Source organism: Hakea prostrata, chromosome 11, assembly GCF_041222555.1.
Source record: "Hakea prostrata isolate BN-2017 chromosome 11, UWA_Hpros_2, whole genome shotgun sequence".
Classification (NCBI taxonomy): Eukaryota; Viridiplantae; Streptophyta; class Magnoliopsida; order Proteales; family Proteaceae; genus Hakea; species Hakea prostrata.
The window spans coordinates 14698020-14721018 of record NC_142610.1 but is presented as its reverse complement, the minus strand read 5'-3'; the positions used below and the strand labels follow the sequence as shown (position 1 = coordinate 14721018).

Below are 22999 nucleotides of genomic sequence, written 5' to 3'. Positions count from 1 at the left end.
TTGGTTCAGTCCATATAAAGCATCTTGATTTGCATACTTTTGTTATGAAACAGAGTAAAATCAGCATTACACTGTTTGTAACCCATATATAGAGCTTGTTTTAGTTTGCACACATCATCATGGGTTTTCTGACCAGAGAAACCAGGAAGAGCATCAACCTACACTTTCTCTTCCACATTCCCCTTGAAGATATACATTTTTCAACATCTGGCTGCTGCAACAAGGAAAAATCAAGCTAACAGTATTCAAATTGGCCACTGAAGCAAATATCTCCTTACAATCTGTGCCAAAAAGTCTGAGCAACATCCTTTGTATCTGCCAACTGTACCATCCATCTTCTGTTTTGCAGTAAATAGTAACTTGCAGCTCACAGGTTTCCTTCCACATGCTCGAAGGAAGAATCACAGAGTCCCATGTCTCATTTTTTACAAGTCCCTCTTCTCTTCGACCATAGCTGCCTTCCATTGAGGATGGACCAAATTTACCTAACAATACTTAGGAATAGGAACAGGTAACTAAGGACGAATCTGAAGCAGAAAAGTAGGGTGCAAGAGAATCAAAATAGACCACATTGGAATAGGATGTCAAGTGCAAGTTAACAGCTTTATGAATGGCAAAAGGAAAATCGTGTAGGATCAAAAACAAGAATACAAGGAGGAATAAACTCTCATATTGAGACTGTAGGAGAACTTGAATAACCAGGTGACAATTGGCATGGAATAGTGGTGGTGGTGACTTCATCGTGTTGCCATTTGGACTTGGAGCAAACAAAACCTTTACGGGAACACGGGATTTCCTTGCACAGAAGTTGTAGGGTCCAAATTGAATTAATAAACTCCCAGAGTTGGGCTCAGAGAATCCACAAAAACAAATACAGATCTGTCTTCTTCCTGAACCTAAACTATGTCAGGCATTGGAGCAATCAAATGCATATCTTCTGAAGCCCATAGACCAAGACAGCATTATTGACCTGAGAGTAGGTACTTTTGGCCTCTTTCAGATCTTGGCTGTTGAATCCAGTAAAAGATAACACGGGGCAATGTCAGTGATTCATCAAATGGATAAGATAGGACATAACAAGATAGTTATCCAAATTCCATTTGTTGTGAACAGAACCAGTATCGCCGCACTTCATAGCATCTCCCATAAGGTAGCAAGAAAAGCCATGAAAGCGATATAAAGGAGGTCTCAACAAGACACTCATCAAATGTCAATTCAACGGAGCAAACTGGAACAAAGGGAAGCTGTGATCAGTAGTTACTCAGGAGATTTTGATGTGGTAGTAACATCTGCAGAGTTGCTGGTTAGAGAAAATACCACGAACAGGAGTCCCTAAAAACAAAAGAGCATAGGAGAGTCACACATCAAATCTTAGTGCTCACCTGAGGAAGGCCTAGTGTAGTGAGCTTCACAGAGAGAAAAGCAGAGGAAGGGAAGGAAGGACACACAAGAAAGAAGGAAGCAGCAGGCATGAAACGAGGTTTTGTTCAACCACACAGCAACACAAGCTCTCAAATTCATAAACACAAATCATACTCTCCAATCAGAAATTGCATCCTAGTAGAAGCTCTTTATAAAAAGAAAATCCAACTAGAAAAGGACACCAATAAAATAAGAAACAAAAAATCCAACTAATCAAGAAACTTAGTAAACTAGGAAACAAGATTAACAAGGAACTAATAGATGAAGTTTCCCCAATTCTAACTCTTGCAAACATGTCTTATTCTCTAAATTAACTAAATAACGTATTATTACCAAAAGAAAATAATTTCCTACTGTTCTACTAGGATAATAATTCAAAATGGTATAGTTCATCTTGTTTGGAAAACCAGATGGGTTTGGTCTGTCCAAGGCATCATATCTGCATCAGATCTCTGGAAAGGACAAAAAAGGGGCGTGTGTATATATACACAAACACTCATGGAATAACCAAAGAGGCCCTTGTTTGAAGAAAGAACCGCCAAGGGTGCAGAAGAAACAGTACCAAGACACAGTGAGGGTGCTAGGAGGTTGTGCTGTTAGTTGGGGAAAAAATAACACAAGAAGAGAGTCAGAATGAGAAAGAGAGATACTTAGGAATGAGAGACAGAGAGGAGTGGAACTGAGAAATGAAAAAAAGGGCAGGCCAGATGTGAAACTAAGCCAAGGTAAAAGGAAGGTTACAGCAAAAGTGAGCAAAGGTAAGAAAAGTGATTAGCACTAGTGCTTTGGTGTTCAATGCCATTTGAGTTTGGATGTGATTGCTACTCAAATACCATGATGAAATTGGGGAAAGTGGCTTGTGATGTCGTAGCTGCAGCTAACTTTATTTATAATAGAGTATGTTTTAAAATAGTTACAAGAATGGATACAAGTATACAAATATCCCCAATGATAAAAAATGAAAAAACACCCATTTACCTATATTACAACAGGGTATCTAAAGCAATTACCTCACTAGACAAGAATTTATTTAAATTTTTTCATGTGATTCTGTTTGCCAGAGTTGCATTACCACACACTTTAAGCCACAAACACACTCTCACAATTACAGGCAGGACTATTCCAATGGAAGACCACCACAACCTCCTCCCAGTTCCCTCACCCACACACAAAATATATATATATATATATATATATATATATATATATATATATATATATGGAAAGCAATACGTAAAATGAGAAAAACAAATCAAGTTAAATTCTGATCCAACATCTAAAAAATAATGATTTCCCCTTACAAATGACACATGAATCAGATTAAGAGTGTAAAAGCAAAGTAAAAAATCCTCAAGACACTCCATACTACAAGCAAGCATTAGAAAAACTAGAGAGCAGTCATTCAAATAACTTCTTTTAGTACGTCCAAAAATATATTGCATGAAAAGCATGGCGAACCAGCATTACTTTGCAAGTTCAACAAGATACCTAAAATTGGCAGATGACACATTAACATGGCAAATTGCAGATTATTCTTTGGTTTTACATTCTAACTTTGCTTTGCAAACCATCTAAGTTAGTAAGTTACTACCATCTCCTTCAGAGTAGTTTAAATATTCAATCAAGGGATCAGAATTTCAGATGATATTCAGTGAAAGTAGCACGAGACCAGTTATATGATGTCATGGTACAGTGGCTAGTAGTTAAATCGTTAACATATACACAAATATAGAAAAGAAAGTCCAGGTGGAGGCAAAATTCTGACCACAGGATCCAGAAGACATACCTCCGACTTTGACAGAGATATGGATGCACATCTGTAACAACATTTTATGATATGATTTCAAGCTTACACCATCCAATAGTAGCAAGCTCAGACCTTCATGACAATATCACTAATTAAAAATTAAGCAACACTACAGTACATTATACAGAAGATGCATCCTTATTTTATTTTTTTCCCCCTGGAATTCCAGAAAGTAGATTGGCACAACTGCCAATTCATACTTCAATACGCTCAAGCATCATACAAGGAGCATATTGTCAAAAGCGAAACAACCAACTCCATAGAAAAGCTTGAAAGTTTCCAAATTAACAATGTTCCACAGAATTACAATGACATAAGGGTGAGAATTTGTGCAATGGTAAGATTGCTCATTTGACCAACTGGTCACGAGATTGAATTCATAAACAGCCTTTTCCAGAAAGCAGAGGTAAGGCTGCATGCATAAGGACCCTCACCGGACCTCGCAATAGCAGGAGCCTCGTGCAATCCCTACTACATCCTTCAGAAATACAGGAATGCATTCACAATGTAACCTCTGACTCTGACACATACACAATGGATGTTTGTAACAGCTGTATCTGATACTATTTCATGCTACACCTTCCAATATTAGTGCACAAGGATCCCCATGACAATATCACCCATAAAAGTTGATCAACGCCCCAGTCCATTAAATAGAAGATGCTTCCACGATTCTGCCCCAGGTTCCCTAATTTAAATTAGTGTAAACAACAACCCATCCATCAGTTGAACAAGCATCATAGAATTAGCACATTACCAAGTTGTTCATTACCAAGAGCTAAACAACCAAGTTGAGCTGATTAAAAAAAAAAGAAACTTGAAAATTTCCAAACTAACAAGTTCTTCATTCACAGAGTTACAAACTTCATACAAGTTGCAAATTATTAAAAGCTAAACAACTAATTTCAGCTGATCTGAAAGAAGAAAAAAAAAAATTAAAACCTCTGAACTAACAATACTTAATTCACAGAGTTACAAGAATACATCAGCAAGGTAAGATACAGAGTAATTTTGATATCTATGGTCCTAACTCCTTTCCTGTCGCTGCACTATCCAATAGCTCCAATCTATTACAATCGGTCAACCTAAATTACTAGTTCTCCAGGTTAACAAAACAAAATGCAATTGTTACAGCTCCAAATTGAGAAGCAGGTATAGAATGGGAATAGAAAGAACAAAAAAGAAAATAAGAAAGGGGTAGAAATTCTTTTAGACTCCTCATACTGGCATATGTTACATTTCCCAGACAAAGAGGAGAAACTCCCAGACATCGTCAAGATTGGTACTTTGAACAAGTGCCAGTCAAGGATTATTGATCTCTCCATCTAGGACTTGGAGAGGAGAAAAACCCAGGGGAAGGTGGGAAAAAAATGCCAGGAGACGGCGGCGGTTGTTGCGGCCCAGGACCCAAAATCCCCGACTGCGAAGGAGAGTATGCAAAATTAGGAGTCAATGGTGGAGGGTACTGAAAAGTAGGCGAAATTAAAGGATAAGAAGACCGAGGAGACCTAGCAGTAGGCGACAACAGATTCGAAAAAAAGCTTGGAGACGGCAATAGGAACTGCGAAGTCGGAGAAGGCAAAAGCGCACCTGCGTTCCCTCGTGGAGAAGGGAAAGCAGGAGCTCCTGGGTATTGGTATGTCGGCTGTGGCGGCGTAGGAAGTATACCAGAGGACGAGGGATGAATTGGCCCTTGACCTTGTAACCGAGCTTGAGCTTGAGCTTGAGCTTGAAATTGATATGCTTGTGCCTGAGGATGACCTGGTGGAGCTTGAAGCTGAGGCTGAAATTGTTGTGGTTGCCTTGGACTTGAGTCAAGCATAGAGGTCTGAAGGTATCTCATGTACGCCGATATTGGAGACTCCGCAGTGTTCGCAGCCCAAACTTGGTCACCAGGTGCAACTGACGGCATTTGAGACACCGACGGTTGACCTATCGGACCAGGTCTCACAAAACTGTTATTAAACGAAGCAGGTGCAGGAGGATGAATCGGAGGTCGATAGATTGGCGTCAACGGAGGTGGACGGATCTTCTGCAACCGCATACTTTTCGATGGATTCGGTGGTCTTGGTGAAGGGTCTTGCGAAGGAGAGCCAGTCAACTGTTGAACGATACTCCGAAAATCGTTCTTGCTTATGTTGTAAACCTGAGGTTGTGGCTGTGGCTTTGCGTTTGCAAAATTTGGTTGATGCAAAGGACTCTTCTTGATGTTCTTCCCCATTTTGTTGACACCCAGATGCTCCCCATGCCTATTCCTCGAGAAATTCGAATTCTCCATCCCCAATAATCCCTGACCTAACTTCCAGAAAAACCCAAAAAAGTACAATTTTTTCCCCAACACTAAATCATTCCCAGCACTAAACCACTCCCAAAACTTCAGAAACCGAAACGCCAAAACACCAAAAGATTCTAACACCACTAATCCACATAAACCCTACAGCAAATTCAAGACAGAAAGCATACCCTTTTCATGCTTCGAGCAATCTTTCAGGAAGCTCAAAACATCCTTCCTCTCCGTGTGAATACACCAAAAAGCTGAGTTTCTCCGAGTAGATAACTCAATTGGACCACAATCAGTTCAAGTAGATCCAGAATCGAATAATAACTGGAACCCTAGAATCCTTTTCTTCCCCTGCGTTCACACGCTGCAACAAAAAACGCCAATAAAACTCAGAAAGTTTACTTTGACCTTCAGCGACTGTATTACTGATGAAAAGTCTCCGATCCATAATTAACATCCATGAATTGAAGGAATTGAAGTTTGAAAAAATAAAATAAAAAAACCCTAGATTCAGATCAGCCGCGAATAACGTAGAGGTGTCAAGCTCCAAAAACCGCCAAATGGTTAACACAAGTTGGTCAAGAAGGAATTTTTCGGTAGAACGGGTTTACGTCGATTTTCTGTAGAACCTTCTTAGTCACCACCACTGGATTGGAATCTGAATTATTGGGAGAAGTCTAAGGTGGGGTCCAGTATCATTTTCATCGCTCATCAATCACGGCCGCAAGCCTCGACAGACCAATAGCATTTTGCCTGTAACACGCTGGCGTGGGTTTCCTGCTGGCCAAGATTCTAATCGAACGGTTATGAATCTCGAGCTAACGATTTGAAAATAAAATAATAAAAATAAATAATCGAGAAAACCGCGTAACGACCAATTCTGGTCTAACTGGTTCAGTTGAAAAATGAGTTCTTTGGATTCAACCATTTGAAATTTTTTGGTTCAACTTACAAATGATACAAGTGTAGACCAGGAATTTTTTCAACTTGATCACTGTTTTATCACCATGGTCAATTAAACTGGAGAGGAAAAAGAATTTTCTTTCAGGGATTAAAATATTAAAGAATTTTCTTCTCGTATCAGATAATTTAATCTTTAAATTTTCTTTAAATTTTTTTTTAATAAAACAATGACATATTTTGATAATGATATAACAATAATTTACTTTTACAACGTTAAAAATTTTGTCGTAGAAACTATGATAGGTGACATGATGATTATTCGAATAATTTGAGATTTAAGTTTCTAAAAACTCAATAGAGTCAAGCATTTTAGGCATGGTGAAATAGTTTCAAAACATCTTCTCTAAATTCGTCTAATGATAATTTTTTAACTCACTTTTAGTGGGATGGTAAGACTTCCGTCTTTTTCCACCCGAGACTATTATTCCGAAGATTATGATAGTGGAAATTCTCTTCTCAACCTTTTTTACATTTATTTATAAGATGTCTCGTAATCAATTTGATATTTCCTCAAACAACTAGAGTCAAAACCTAATGTATATAGACCATAAAATCAAGGTTTCATGAAATGATTGCCAAAAGCCTAACTTTAGGATATGCATTAACCTCATGCAAATATGCTTTTTTGAAAGTTTCAACATTTGGACAACATTGGACATTAAAGTCATTTTGTAGGGACATGGAGTTTATATTTTCAATTAAAAAAATTGGAATTTTACATTTACCTTCCTTATGAAATCCAAAAAAAAAACCAATTAAAACACAGCCATTTTATTTTGACAAAAATACCCTATACCCTGTCAATGGCTTACATTCCCCTACTCCAAGGATCTTTATTTCTTTCATGAAGAGGGAATCCATCTAGGGCATGATTTTAGTTCACAAAATGAGAACAGGTATCATTGACATAGATATAGTAGATATCGATGGTATCAGACATATTTTACCCTTAAAATTCATTATAAAAAAATAGGGTCTTGGACTTTATTACCCCTTATCAGTACCAAGAAGCTATTATTAAGGAGCAAAACCAATATACCATACCAACATATCCAGAAGAAAATGAAAATGGAAAAAAAAAAAATTCCCAGTAATGATTCAAACCCCCCCCCCCCCCTTCCATTGTATGGTCATGCAAACAATATTACAAGTGTTACCAGGAGAAACAAAACCAATATTACAACTATATTGGAAACAAATTCCAGAGTTCGTCACTAAATTGCATCATACAGTTCTGGTATATAGTTACATTTAACAGCCATGCAATGTCCTCCACAGAATGGGGTTCCTACCTTTCTGGGAATTTTTTAGATTGTAGAATTTCCTACATTTTCTGGTCATTTGTAACAACTATTCTCCAAACACAAAAGAAATTAATGCTGTTCTACTATCTCATGTATACAGTCCAAGGTGACCAAATAGTTAATAGTTGATCTGTGTATGTTTCTGCTCTACACTATATCTGCAAGTCAAAGAGACAAAAGTTAGGACAAGAAAGACACAAACAGACTGAAAACAGCAATTTGCGTGATATCTAAGCATTGCATATGCAAAAACAACTCAATCTTATCTGAACAAAACACTAGTAGAATACCTACTACTGATAAACCATACATCCACCCACACACGACCGGCGCCTAATATTTCAACCAGAAAGTTATGAAGATGAATGAACTTATAAAAACAAAAAGAGGATAGAGCATGTATACATAAACATCATTTCCTATTTATAAAATCTATCAACTAAGATCCATATATATAGTGAACATGGGTTGTGAATGTGAAAATGAAAATACCTACTTTGATGAAAAGCTATGCCACCATTTCACATGCAGACAAAAGGGGCCTATATATATAATTATACTTCAAACATGTCAACAGACTTACCCACAGCCTCCATAGAAGGTTTCTTGGCCGAGTCATTGCATATTTTGAAGATCTTCAATGCTTTTAGTACATGGCCAATTTTACCATAACCAGGAAATATATATGTGAGATCTGACAGCCAACAAATCATTGCAAAAGAGCCACCAGCAACAGAACAGACCTGACCAGAATTCTTTCAGTCCACCTTATTTCTAGCAGCTGCTTTCCAATCTCTCCGGCGTTGTCTTACCCCATTAACTTCCGACAAGGGAAAACGTACTGGCTGCTCAGACAGAAATTTAAGAACTCCCATCTCTTCTGAAACAGAAGTCTGTTCCTGGACTTCACTTACAACATTTGGATTAGGCAACGGAAGTCCAACGGATGCTCTTTCCTGTCCCTCTGATGCCTGGCCTTTTCTTGCATCTTGTTTCCAATCTCGTGGGCAATGGATGCTCTTGGGCAGGCAGTTATTCATACTCCGTTTCACTTGTGATTCTAATTGCAGTGGAGTAGATTGGCATAGAAGGTCAGAGGTACTCACATCAACTTCAAGCCGTTTCCGAGCTCGGTATCTACGTTGGCGTTCTCGATTCTTAAGGCGACGAGCCATGATATCATTAAGACCTATTAAATGTTGTCTTTGATCAAGAGGGTTCATCACACAACCCCCTTGCATAATGGGACTGTTCACACCATACTCATTTTGCATTTTAGACAAAGGCTGTACAATCTGCATAATTGACAACAGAGACAAGGGAACTTTCACGTAAAAGATGGAAAGCATATACATATTTTAACTTCTTTAAGAGGATTAAGAGGATTTACAAATTCGCTATCTGAAAATCAAATCAAACTTCTGTGGAGAGAAAACATAAATAAAGATAACTGTCTTTGAACAGTCCAAAAGCAAAGATCGATGGATGGTTTGCACCACACTGAAAATAATTTATTCAAAATATAAATCCTATGACCTGATACCATATGAAGCACTATATAAAAAAATTTAAAACAAATCTTTTAGGGCTGGAACTAACCCATCAAACCAGCTCACCAAAAACTCAGGGTTGGACAAATTTTGTCCTTAAGATCAGGTTTGTGTATTAATTTGGACAAAACTGACCCATTTTGTTTGAAATTCAATATTCTTAAAAAAAATTCCCTATGTTGAAGTATTGAGTATTAGCTTGGCTGGCAGGAGCTCTATGTTATGTTTATTAAATTTTGGGTTCAGATCTTGTAAACAACAATTTGCAGTAATCCACAGTTTTCTGGACAAGCACATCTTATTTGCCACAAGGAAGGGTGATTCAGCCATTCTGAACCCTTGGACATGTAAGAAATTATTCATCCAAAAAGAAAAAGAAGATATTATAGGAATTGTTTAAATTGATAACATGTAAAATTCTAGACCCAAATTCAATCTTTACCCTCCCATGCATGTCTATGTGTCCCTTAGAAATCCAAGCATTCATATACACTTTTCCAGTAGCCCCTCTAATATTTCAATGCTTTGTTGTTCTCATGATTAACTCCTTTTGGGCTGAAACTTGACATGTGAGTAAGGGGCCTTAAGATCTTCTATTCCACAAAAACCAACCCCATCTGACTAGGCATGCTCTTTCATGCCTGTCGCATAATTGCTTTTCTTTGTACCAGATTTGGTTGTAGATAAGAAGAAGGCATGACATAAGATCCAAACTGGATCAAAATTCATCCAAACTTTGCTGCTCATAAAATTTTCCTCCCCTTTCTTACAGTGATAATGCTCTAGAAACCTTCATTCTATAGCCTGAGTATCATGGGACTAAATACTCATCCTTTCTAATATTAACTACTTCAATAGAGAGCATCAGACGTATTCATGGTAAAGATTTCAAAAGAGAAATTACCTCCTGAGAGTAACTAATCTGATGGTCTTCAGTAGCAATTTCTGCATCATCCTCAGCATCTATCCCAAAGAATTGTAGATCGCGGTGCTGCTGTTGTGGTTGCTCTCCCATCATGGTATTAGCCTTGAAAGATTCAGCCTCTGCAGAACTTTGACTACATCCTGGATAGGTACATTGCCCATTATCATATAAAGGTCATACATATCAAGATGAAAAGCCACTGCTTTTACCTTCCTGGAAATTTGCAGTATGTCCATGTCCAAACTCAACTGCTCTAGTTCCACCCCTGGCTCCAGCAGCCTCTAGATTTAAGGTAGTTATATCATTCCTTGACAAAGGAAATTCATTAGTCACAGATGGCAAACCCGTGAAAAACAGTTCCACAGGTAAAACTGTTTCCCCGTTTCTTTTAGCTTTCTCTTCACGTTTGCGAGCCCTGTACCTCTGTTGTCTCATTCTGTTCTTTAAGCGATGAGCTTCTGAATTCATAAAGCTTCTCTCACCCTGGCTAGTCATTATTCGGAATATCTGAAGCAGGAAACAATATAGTTAGGCTAAAACCACAGTTATGTTCATTGGTTTGGTAACTGAAGGTGTTATATTTGGCACTTGGCTACCAATAACTGCAAGAAACACCCAGTTAAAAAATATATATAAAATAATAAATAAATTTGATCAATGGTTAAAGGAAAATGTGATAAACACAAAAGGTAAAATAGGAATATGAGCTACATTCATTTACAGTAATGAAAGGATAAATTTCATATTAAATTTCAGGAAAAAGTTTCACACTATTACCAACCTGAGGCAACCCTAATCATGCATCTGGGTTTAGCACCAGAAGAACAGAAAACATTAGCAAAATCTGAAAGAAAAGAAAAAAAAAAAGGGTGAACCTTGTAACATTAATAACAGCGCAGGAAAAAAAAAGAGAAAAAGAATCATTCAAAGCCAAAAAGCAGCTTCAGAATAACAATTAGTTTGGACCACACTATAACTCAAACAACATAATTGGTTAGCTTCTTGCCTTCTATGTTGAATATGTGAACATAATCAACCCATCTGGCAGGCTAGGTCTCCAATACAGAGATAACTACTCTGAATAGATATCAAACTGCACAAATCCAGGCAGAGGTTCCAATTCCATAGTGTTATTATTTTCAAGAATTTCAATTCTTCAGATGCCCAATATTTCCACCTGATGTTAAATGACCAAAGATGACTCCTGTCTTTCTGGACTCTTATGATAATAATTGAGCCTAAGAACTGCAAAATGTCAGGCCCGAAATTAAAATGTAAACCATCAACTTGATCTTATCATCCTATGATATTGACATCCAACTGAAGATTTCAGGACCATTTCCTTTTTTTGAAAATTTGCAGTTGATAAAACAGATGGCTGATATCATTGAGAAAATAACACTCTTAAGTACGAGAACTATATATAATACAAATAGGATTTTAAAACTCCATTTCAGGGTTGCATTGACAAATATGGCTCAATCCTGGAGAACTTTGAATCTGCGGAGGTTGGGGCAGGAACAGACAAATTACTCTTTTCATCTTCGCATATTAGATTACGATGGATTGATTATAAACAAACAAGAACTACCACATTAACAACTAAAAATCCCAGACTTAGATTGAAAATCAGAGCCAAATGGCCAAGTTTACTATCATTTTAAGATAAAAGCCACCAAACAGATTATAAATTGTGCTGCAGTTGATCATAAGGTCCCCTGCTTTCAGAGAGCAAAACCTAAGTTAAAAGTGGGGGAAAAGTATTGTGAGTGATATAATCAATATGGCAGACATTTTAAAAAAAACCCAGATAAGCACAAACAATCAATCCATGCAAGGAGACAAACCCATGAAAATTTACCTAAAAGTATAAGAGATAAAACGAGAGAAGACCCAAAAAGAAACAAAGGTTTCTAGAAATATTGAAATGAAAGGGTTCGAACATCACGCGTCACAGTCACAGAAAATATGGTTGTTTTGGCACTTTCAAATTTGAATACATTGACAACGAAAACCCAAGAGACGGAACGGTAAAGAGTACAAGAAAGAGAAACTAGAGGGAAAAAGCATACCTGGGCAAATGATAACACTTTGAGGTTTGTTTCTTAACCACTTCATTCCTGTTTTGCAGAGAGAGAGAGAGGTAATGGAGGAGATACGTTTGAAGAAAATGTGGTTGGATGTAATGGAGAGAGGGAGGAGAGAGTGGAGAATGTGACGGGGATTCAGACCTGAAACTGCTATGAGGTTTTTAAGGCGATTTTAACGAAGACATAAAGAACCAAAGCAATGGCAAATCTGCCTTGTCACAAACTCAAGAAAAATTGCCCAGTCTTTTTTTCCAGTACCATTCGATTTGAGAGAAACACCTTGGTAGCAATCGCTTTTGCAGATAATTCCTATATATATTTAACTTCCATTGTGGGGTTGGATGAGGAAACACTGGCCCACGCCCGGCCCAACTCTTCAACCCAAATGGCAGTTTGGGTTTCAAAATGATTAGCCATTTAGCCCTAACAGGGTTCAACAGGGTTCAATAGGGTTCAGGTTTGGCCTTTAGGTCAACCCATAGCACAAACCCATTCTTCTTGTTTGGTTTTAGTCAGAGTTGGATTAGGGCAAATTAGAGCTAACCCGGCCTCTTTGTTTGAAGCTTTGCCAGGACTGGACTCTTGTGCTTTGCTTCCCCTAATTTTAAAACAAAACAATAATCCTTGCATGGAACTGTGATATAGGAAAAAGCTTCTCTTTGATAGTGGTCATAGGGGGTTTAGAAAGGATCTGATCTTCGCCCTACCTGGCTCTATCTTGGTAGATCAGGACAAGTCAGTCTTAAAAAAATCGTGTAGGGTTTGTGTTTGAGGTTCCTAAGTGTTGGTATGGCTGGATAGGGTTTGGGTTTAGAATTTTAGGTCACTAAGGTCGGATTGGATTTCGACTGGCCCGATCCAACCTAGCCCATTAACACCCTCAATACATTTAGGAGAGATTCGGCCTTGCAGCATTCAAGTATGAACTATGTCCAGAATGTGTGATGGAGCAGGTGTCAAGGAAAGGAATATTGACTCCCAATTTTGGTTCGTGTTTGGTGTAGCCACATATCGCTATGTCTGTATGAGTCAACAAGCTATCATGTCTAAATAGTACATAGTACAATGCAAGTTTAATCTTGAGGCTTTAGCCCGCCTAAGTCTGAAGAGGGTTTAGTTTCAAAATTCTAACCCTAAGGATGGATCATGGCCAAATCAAAATTAGATTGCGATTGAGTACTTAACTTGGCTTGGCGTGGCTCCAAATAGGATATTTTTTTGGTAAATTTAGGATATAAATATGAAATTATTGATTATTTTACTATTTTATGGTTGGTTTTAAGGATAGGCTAGAGTTAGGATTGACTGTTGTACTTGACCTAGTTGGACTTGGCACAACCTAATAGAGTTAGGGTTTTAAAAAAATCACCTAGCTTAACCCTCCCACAAGCTTCCAAGCTTAATAAATGTATTTTGAAACATTTTCAGCTTTATAAGGAGGTGAAGTGATCATTTCCCCTGACCAAGAAAAAAAAAATGATCATTTCCAACAGTTATCTATGGAGATGTGATTTTCAAGCTTAATGCAACTTTTTTTTTCTTTGTTTTTGGTAGGAGAAATTCATATGCAATGACTAGTCCAATGCTTGGAGAGTTGGAGTTACAAATCCAAAATAGCAAGAAATGGAAATGGGTCAAGAAATTCAACACAAAATAAACAAAGCAATCTTGGCCATGGCGTTTGCTACTATATCTCTTCGAGAGAAGCCATTAATTAAACATCAGATGAGTTCAATGACAACCCATATCTATTTTAGAAAACACAATTTTAGCAACGCCGAGAAAATGGTGTATGATAACCTAAAATAGAACTGGTTCAGCAAGCTTTTAGGATCTGATACTCCGCTATTGATAAGATCAAATGATCAATCAATAGTGATTTGTTGAGGGACAGCTGGGAATTTCTTAATTCCAACTTGAAGGAAGGAATAAAGATTCAACCCTATGTGCTTCCCAATAAACCCTGCAACTTTCCATCTCGTCTCTCCATTCTCTTCTTTCACCTATTAAACTTCAAGCGCTGATGACATTGGAACCACAGTTTTTTCTACCTGGGTCTTCTCTTCTGATCATCTGGAAAATCGAATTTTTTTCATGGTCGTATCAACTCATCAAGATTGAAATGAATCGTTTATCGTGCTTGATCAATGAGGCATCAAAGAGATCAGATTCAGGTGATTATGAAAATGAAGTTCCACCTTTAAAGCTGTGTTGTCTCTTGATCGAGAGGAATTGGTCGGGGAAACTGACGCCGCCGCCTGGATATGAGAAGATTAAGAATGCCGGAAAATTGAAGCACCGTAGAGTTCATAGCTCAGCGGCGGTGATGGATCGTGATGGGCCAAGACTGCTAAGGAGTGGTGGCATGAGAAGGGATTGGAGCTTTGAAAACCTGAATCAGAGAAAACATGATGAGATAACCGAAGAAAGCACAACCATTTGAAACTTGGCGGGAAAAGATTCTGACTTCTCCACTTTGTTGGTTTGTATTGTCTTTTCTTGTTGCTTATTAATTTATTTTTTTCCACTTCCAATGTTTTCATTGGAGCAGATGGAAAATTGCAACTATATCAGTGAATTTGGATTTATGAATGAATTTGGGTTCCTCTCATTTTTCTTTAATTCTTTAAGGAAAAAAAAACCCAACCAAGTAATAAAATTTCATTCATGATGATTACAGTTAGTCTCTCATTGGACAATAGTGAGATCATCCACATCATCAATAGGGTTGACATTTTTGTATTTAGGTTTTAGATGATGAGATATGTATTTTAACCTTATCGCATTGGGCTGTAAGCACAGACGAGTTAAGATCCTCTACCTATGAGCGCAAAGATCATAACAATATCCTATTAAAAATACGTATTCTTGTATTTTTACGAGTAGGATTATTGTATACACATGGTCTATAAACACTATACTGTATGACACTACAACTAATTAAAAAGTCAATTATTTTCTACCTGATATCAACATTTTCATATCTAGCGAGTTTTTCTAGTTTTGGGGTTCGGGACTTCTAAGTCTTTGAAGTTTTTTGGAGAAAGTCCACCTCTGTGCAATAACAAAGTTGATATGAAATGGACTTTCTTTAAAATGTATGGTGAAGAAATATGAGGGTAGAGTAATCCTCTAACTATGATGATCTGAACTTGTGTCTCACACCTTGGAAGGTTCGTATTTTCCCTTATTTATTGGAAAGGGACAATCACACAATATTTGTAAAATAACCTTAATAGGCGCGAAGTGTGGCGCACTTATCTGGGCAGGTTTTTTTTTTTTTTTTTTTCTTCTTTTTATTTTATTTTATATGTTTTTTGGTGCTAGCTTGTGTAGAGTGGATCATCTATCGGAATGGTTGGGGTACTGTATTCTTCTTACATGCCTCCAATACACATTTAAGAAAGAAACCTACCTCTAACCATGAATAAAACTAAGATTCCCTCGATCCATGTGGTGAGCAAGTAACTATCACCATGTTTTGGAGTTTAGAAGCAAAATATGAATACATCTGGTACCATCATGGTTAAAAAGTATAAAATACTCCCTCTTTTTATTTTTCTCAGCGTTTACACGGCCTCGGTTTTAAAGTAAAACTAGTGATCCACGGGTTGGTCCAGTGGTAAGCGGGCTTAAACAAGGTTCCAGTATCGAATCCTTGTGGATGCAAAACATTCACGCGGGGAGACTCACCCATCTTCTACCCACCGGTTTATAAACCGGGGTTGGCAAACCAAAAAAAAAAAAAATTAATATAGTGATCACCCACTATTACATAACACTCACTTTCAAAATTACAAGTTACCCACAGGCCACAGTTAAGTTTTATTATTAAATGATGGATAAAATTACTTAAATGTCCTTACTCCCATTAAGTCATTTAAAATGATCCTATCTAATCAACGGTTCCTTTCTCTAGCTAGTAAGTCATCAACTGGGAATATTTGTCTAATGGGAGAACCTATGGTGGACATCAAAACTGAAGGTTTGTTGGGCATAGCGGCTCTGTGAAGCAGATGCGAAGATCAATTCAAACAAGAACAGAAGATTAAGGGGAAGTTTATGGGTATAAGCCATGGATTTCATTGTAAAGGAACTTCCTCTGAGACTTGAAGAATAGAGATGGAAGTTAGAATACACGGATAGGAATGCTAATATAGAGTTTCAAAAAAGAGGGAGAATGAAGAAAACGTGTAGCGTGAACTGCTTCCTAGTTGAAGGAATTGACTAATGGAGTTTGAAGAGATGATCATGGCGGAGTCTTCCATCGATGCTTTCTCTCTGGTTCTAAGAATTCAACTCTTCCCAGCGGAGTACCAAGACAACCGCGCTCCTCTCTCTCTCTCTATACTTTATTATTTTATTTATTTTTAATCCACCATCTTCTAGTTCGAACTAAAAGAAAAATGCATTTGCTTCTAGTTTCCGTTAGAGAAAGACAGATGTAGATAGTAGATAGTAGATGGGTGAAGCGATTATCCCTTCACCTACGGCATTATTATTTTAAATGATTGAAATGGGAGTAAGGGCATTTAGATAATTTTATCTATCGTTTAACAATGTAACCAGGGTTCAATGTGTCGGCGATATATCGCCGCACGGGACTCGGGGGTGCACCTCCCCCATTTACCATATGCGGCAATATATCGCCCCTGTCGCATATCGCAAATCGCGATATCGCTCATCTTGAATATATCGCTTTCGCCATTTTTCGTTCCTTTTGCCAAGGGCTAGGGCCTCTAAAAGCTCGGGCGCCGGGGCCCCCCGCCGCCCCGGGGGCGGGCCCCGGTCCGCGGCAACATATGTGGCTGAGCCATACTCACATAATTGTTATGAATTGTAAACTTTGTACTCTCTTTCTTATTGTGTTGTGTATTTGTATTCTCTTTGCATTTTACATTAGTTTATTGAATTTTCCAAACTTCCGCTTTGCCCGCTTGCGGCTGTGCCATTATAAACTTTGGTTAGGTGTGTTTTGGTCAAAATAACCTCCCAATGTGTTTTTGGCCTCAATTGGTTATCGTCAAATTTCGGGTCATGACTGGAATCCCTCAGGGCGGTTTTTCATTGAACCCCTCCAAGTCGGTCGCTTTCGGCGTGTCGGGCCGGCGCAGGGTCGCTTCGAACTCTGAATGTAACTAACTGTGGGTAACTTGTGATTTTGAGAGTAGGTGTCATGTAATTTATAACATAATAGTGGAAATGAGTGTAAATATCTCCTATTTCAAATTTAGTTTAAATTAAATATTACGAGTAAGTATTAGAAGAGAAATGGACAACCAACCTTGCTTAAACAACTCGCAAGGCCAAGAAGGCCCACAGCAGTATCAATGCCTTTCCATGACCTCAGCTGTCCAGACTGAATTATTGTCCTCGTTATGCATCTGGTGCAAGAAAAGAAAGAAAAAAGAGCTCTAAGTCCAACAATAAACACATGAAAGGAATGAGGAAATTGTGTGTTCAAAGAACCTTATCATGTTTAGCCACTTTAGATCTGCATATCTTCAGGTGAAAAAGCCTACACTGAGGACCCACCATTAAGTAAACAATCAATGCCCATGTGTAGAAGGCAAGATCTCTGATAGGGCAGTTGCTCGGTCTCTCTCTCTCCCCCCCTCTCTGCCTCAATCGTCATCTCCACCAAAAGAAGGCAAAAACATAACCATTTTTAGGTTGTAGCAGAGGGAAAGGTTATATAAAAGAGGCCAACTTTGGGCAAGAATTTTTTGCCTCAAATGCATGGATCAACCACAATGAAATCACAGTTGTGCAGCCGGCATTTATCAGATACTTTGTTCACCAAAAGAGAGGTAAAAGGGAAGCAGCATGAACCACCAATTATGAGAAAACTACAATACTTCTGGACACATTCATACCACAATGAGTGTGAAATCTGAATTGGGTTTGCAGAGGATTTGTGTGAATCAGAATATTCAGCAATGAAAACCACAGTTGTGCCCAGATGTTTTCAAATTGGATTTAACCCAGTATCAGAAAACAAGTTCATCAGTTTCACAGATCAACAGAACCAAGCTTCTAGCTCCAAATAATCTTATGTTGGATTTCATACTCGCTACAATGGTAAGGATAATATTACAAGAGAGAGATTTCAAGCCTCAGTAATTGAACTAGACACCTGTGGAAGCTTCCTCTTACATTACAACTTAACAAGACTAGTATATCTAAATGGACAAGGTAGCCTAGTAGAACAGCATCTATATACACTGGACTAACTCTAGAAGATGAACATGAAAAAGGCCCATTTGATCATGTTACTCTACTCAGTTGGAGTACTTCCTCCACCCTGAATATGATGAACTCTAGCTCTATTTTTCAGAATTCAGCTCCATGATTCAATATACAAAGCTTTCCCACCAGGATTTTAAAAATTTCTGGTGACAGCTGAGGTTATGAGATGGGCTATTAAGAGCCAACTTTAGCACATAGCACATTCCTGAGCTGCTCCTGACTGAAAATCATACTTGACATCTTCACCGTTGCTTGTTGGATCATCAGGTCCTTCACCACAGAAACACTTGCATAATGAATATCTAGGTCCAGCTCCTTCAAAGCAGCCATTAACTTAGCTGCTGGGTGATTCTTCTTATTGCTCTGGACGCGAATCATGGCTTCCGAGCCCAGTATCTTCACATCAATTTCCATATCCAATAATCTGCTTCCTTGATTTGAGGATTTCAGATCATTATCAGATACAGTTGAGATTGGTCTGTATTCTTTACTGGCTATCTCCTTCCTCAGGGTATCAACTTGAGCTTGGTGTCCCTCCTTGTCTGATTCAGCTTTTTTGAGCTTTTTCTTGAGCTCTTCAATGTAGGAAATGGCGTCACCAAGAAGGGAAGCTTTGTCCATCTTGGAAACATTAGGTACCACAGCCCTTAAAGCGTAGAATCTCTGGTTTAGCTTCTCTCTCCTCTGTCTCTCTGCTTCAACATGGTTCAGCGGCTCCTCCCGACCATTTGCAGGTTTCCTTCCACGCTTCCGAGGTCGCTTCTCTGGTTCAACTACTCTGCTACTTTCAGCCTCTCGAACAGAAACTTCAAAATCAGAATGGTCAGAATCTTCAGTTCCACAGCTTGACTTTAAAACACCAGTAGAGGGCACTACAACACCAGAGGCGAAAGAAAGAATGCCTTCTTCGTTACTCCCCCTCGATGTTGCAGATCTTTTCTTCTTCTTATCATCTGCAACAAACTGGGTTGAACCGTTTGAGAACAGAGTACCATTAGGGCTACTCGAACTCCTCTTGCTCTCCCCAAAATTCAAGATCTCACCAGATTCATGCTTGTACGACGACCCTCCGTTTCTTGCACTGCTTCCTTCGATTCCAAACTCAGAAAAGTTCAATTCCCTAGGAAATAGGCCCTGGGTCTGCGTCTGCTGCTGCTGGATGGTTATCGAGCTAGGGTTTTCAGTAAAGCTACTCGAGCTAGGGTGATCGAAGTGGATGGACTTGGAAATCTCAGGAACACTGGTACGAACTGTAGTCGTGGTTGTTGCAGTAGCAGCAGGGACTGTATTCATAGAGTCCTTCACCTCGAGCACCGACGGTAATGGATCCGAGAGCCAGAGCGAAGACGGATCATTCTCACCTTGGTCCGTCTGCGCCGACGGCCAAGAACCCATTTCAAGATTGTCGAAATTGAACAAAACCCTAACTTTGTTCATCAGATCCGAGCTCTGGAAAATACAATCCGTCGAGCCTAATTCAACCACGCCATTCGCAGCAGGAATACAAACCATCGTCTGCAACCCAAAAACCTGACCTTGTCGTGCTCGTTCACAGGATGAGTTCGCAAGACTCTCATTTCCGGCGAGCCAAACCGGCGACGAAGAAAAAAACGCCTGACCCGGGAGGCCAACACCGTTCATATACGACTGAGTCATCGAAACAAGGAAGAACCACTCTGTATCAGTAACCTCTTCATCAACAGCATCGTCGGAACAAGCCGGCATACCGGAGATCAACGAATTAAGTTCACGAAGAACTTTTTTCCGGTGCGCCTGCTCCTCCGGCGACGTTTGCCTCATCTTCCGCTTCATCTTATCTTCTTCTCCCTTGTAATACCCATCACCCCATCCAAGCAAAGAAGTTCCAGAAATGCCGTCAATAGATGACTGCCAGAAAATTGCGTAAGTCCAGTTCTCACGAGCTCCACCCTCTATTAAGCTTAGCAAACGCTGCTGAAGCGTTTCTTGATTGAGAAACATGGAATTATTCTGAGATTGAACTGGGGCTTTGGTGGGTTCAGGTGGATTGACCAGAGTAGGAGCTGAAGATGAAGAACCCCAACCAAACCCAGCTAAATCAGAAACCATAAAAGCTTCCATCAACGAAGAATTATCATCTGTCCACGTATTCATAGTGGGTAACCGATAATCTGTCATTCTACCAACAGTAAACAAGAGAAGTGTTGCAGAGGAGAATGGAAAACAGGTTGGCAACAATGGTGTGTGTAAAAGAAAATCAGAAACTATAGGTCAACGTGGGAAAGCCAGAAGCTTCTTCTTTCAGGTGGTGATTCACCTGAAAGGTGTGTTTAATGTGAAGTGTGAACACTTTGAGAAATGGTCGGAGGAGGAGTGAGAGAAGAAGGAGAGGAGAGTAGAGTAGATGAGAAATGTTGTTGATGGATGAGAATGGAGTGAGTGTCTGAATGTGAGTGACGAGCTTTTAGAGAAGAAATAGAAATGTGGGGGATGGCGAGGATTTGGGTTTCATTTAAATTTGGAGTTTATGTGAAGCTCATTTGAGGTGTGGGACCCACGCTGTTTGTGGTTAGGCACTGTAGAGAACCAGAGTGAGTGATTTTCCTGGAAGCATCGACGATTTAATCGGAATGCTGGTGGAAGCTGCCGTAGTAAAACACTCCTCAAAATCGGGAGCTTCTCTTTAAAAGGAAATTAGGTAGATTTGTTATCCTAATTACCAAATATGCCACTCCTTTACTATACAAACATTTAATATTGCTTATTTACTAAATTTATTAGCAAAAAATTAGTTATCTAATTTTAGTAAGAAATATTCTATGGCAAGGAGGCTCCACTCCACTGCTCTTTGCAGGGGCCTTAGGGCTGTTTGGTTCTGAATCGGTTTTTTGCCAGGGAATGCTCTAGATCTTTCCAAACTGATCGGTGGGGTGGGGAAACCATTAAGCCTTTCCTCCAAATCCTCGTCATTTTTTGGTGATCCTGTTTCTTCCCACCCTCTTTTTTATTTACTCCATAGTTTGAATCTGATTGATCTCTGTTTGTCTCCGCTCGTCCCGGCCCTAGAGGGTTACAAATGGTAATTTTAGTAAGAAATAGTTATGGCATTCCTTTTTTTTTTAAGAACAAAGTGGTAGGGATTTGTTAAAATGGTTTGTTCTTTTCTTTAAGAACAAACCGATGATTAAACACTTGAAGTACTTCTCTATCGCTGAAAGAGTACAATTTTAGAGCTCGACGTGCAACTCTTGAACTAAGTATGGACATTCATACAACCATTCCAACCAAAGCCATCTTCATTTTGCGGGTCACCCCAGAGGAGCAATGGATTAAGTACATGGATCCGTTTTTAAGGATAAAGGTCTCTCGGGTTATGGTGGCCTTGCTTGTGATCATGTAGGTAACATGTTGTTCTGCTTTGGAAATTGGAATAGGGTGTGAGAAGCTAAAAATTATGGTAGCAGAGGCCCTGACTGTTCGCAAGGCATTGAGTTGGGAAAAGGATTTAAACTTGCATCGCATCATAGTAGAGAGTATAGCCTAAGCATTATCACCCTCACTAATTCCAACTCTACGAAGTTGGCATCGAGAGTAAGTTTTCTCCTTCATGACATCAAACACCTTGCTCGAGACTTCCATGAAGTCATCTTCTCTCATACTCTTCTAGACGTCAATATGGCAGCTGATGTACTTGCAAAAGAAGTAGCTTTATCCCAAACTTTTTTTTGTATGTGAAAACAACCCCCCTTCTTATCATGGTTCCATTGTTTGATAATATACGATGTAAAGTAACTCATGATTTCTCTCTTAATAAATAAATGCATGTTCTACCCATGGTACCATATGTTGACAATATATCTCCATGTCGATGGGACATGATCCGAAACAAGTCTCCGGCATGAGATTTGGCAATTGTGGGCAATATATACGATAACTTCATACATTCTTGCCTTGTTTTGCTCAAATCTTCAACATCTACTTGTAAGAAGAGAATATTATTGGGAACCATTAACGTCGACTTGGGGATTACTAACTTACTATGGATATCATCTTCCATTTGTGTCTCTAAATTCACACCATCAACTCCTCTTTCCATTCTAACCCTCCTTCAATCTACATGAGAGTTTCCTTGTAACGGTTGCACACTAGAATTTTGATGGTTTCCTTGAATATGAGATTGATTAGAATCATACATGACTCCATGCATAGGAATATTATTAGAATGATAGGTATTACCATGTAAATTCTCGCCATCTATATGACTATACCTTCCATATATCAATCCGCCCATGGAGAGGAATTTGAATCTACCATTACTTCCATTAATGATTCCTTGCACCAAAGAATGAAAATTTAGATTGTTGCTAATTGGTCTCCTTCCTTGGGGGGCAAAATTTGGGTTGACACAACTCCAAATATCAGTGAAATG

General features: G+C 38.8%; 4 protein-coding genes across 4 annotated transcripts; 1 reads left to right on the top strand and 3 right to left on the bottom strand.

The window, feature by feature from the left end:
• Positions 1-4053: 4053 nt before the first annotated feature.
• On the bottom strand, positions 4054-6046 carry LOC149000303 (protein HAIKU1-like). Its single transcript, XM_089140885.1, has one exon. The coding sequence runs from the start codon at positions 5505-5507 to the stop codon at positions 4539-4541; it is 969 nt and encodes a 322-aa protein (XP_088997011.1). The 5' UTR covers positions 5508-6046; the 3' UTR covers positions 4054-4538.
• A 3729-nt stretch (positions 6047-9775) lies between these two features.
• LOC149000302 (uncharacterized) lies at positions 9776-11097 on the bottom strand. Its single transcript, XM_089140503.1, has 3 exons — positions 11034-11097; positions 10462-10759; positions 9776-10392 (listed from the first exon to the last, which is right to left on the bottom strand). Exons 2-3 carry the CDS (start codon positions 10745-10747, stop codon positions 10202-10204), a joined length of 477 nt encoding a protein of 158 aa, XP_088996629.1. The 5' UTR covers positions 10748-10759; positions 11034-11097; the 3' UTR covers positions 9776-10201.
• Positions 11098-14464: 3367 nt separating this feature from the next.
• LOC149000301 (uncharacterized) lies at positions 14465-14785 on the top strand. Its single transcript, XM_089139153.1, has one exon. The coding sequence runs from the start codon at positions 14465-14467 to the stop codon at positions 14783-14785; it is 321 nt and encodes a 106-aa protein (XP_088995279.1).
• A 3285-nt stretch (positions 14786-18070) lies between these two features.
• LOC149000300 (transcription factor MYC2-like) lies at positions 18071-21052 on the bottom strand. Its single transcript, XM_089140583.1, has one exon. The coding sequence runs from the start codon at positions 20746-20748 to the stop codon at positions 18766-18768; it is 1983 nt and encodes a 660-aa protein (XP_088996709.1). The 5' UTR covers positions 20749-21052; the 3' UTR covers positions 18071-18765.
• Positions 21053-22999: the final 1947 nt, after the last annotated feature.

Coding starts and splice junctions, on each gene's coding strand:
- LOC149000303 (XM_089140885.1), bottom strand. CDS start 5,507: ATGGAGAATTCGAATTTCTCGAGGAATAGGCATGGGGAGCATCTGGGT.
- LOC149000301 (XM_089139153.1), top strand. CDS start 14,465: ATGAATCGTTTATCGTGCTTGATCAATGAGGCATCAAAGAGATCAGAT.
- LOC149000300 (XM_089140583.1), bottom strand. CDS start 20,748: ATGACAGATTATCGGTTACCCACTATGAATACGTGGACAGATGATAAT.
- LOC149000302 (XM_089140503.1), bottom strand. CDS start 10,747: ATGACTAGCCAGGGTGAGAGAAGCTTTATGAATTCAGAAGCTCATCGC. Junction 10,393..10,461: donor TACTGCAAATTTCCAGGAAG/GTAAAAGCAGTG, acceptor GTACCTATCCAG/GATGTAGTCAAAGTTCTGCA.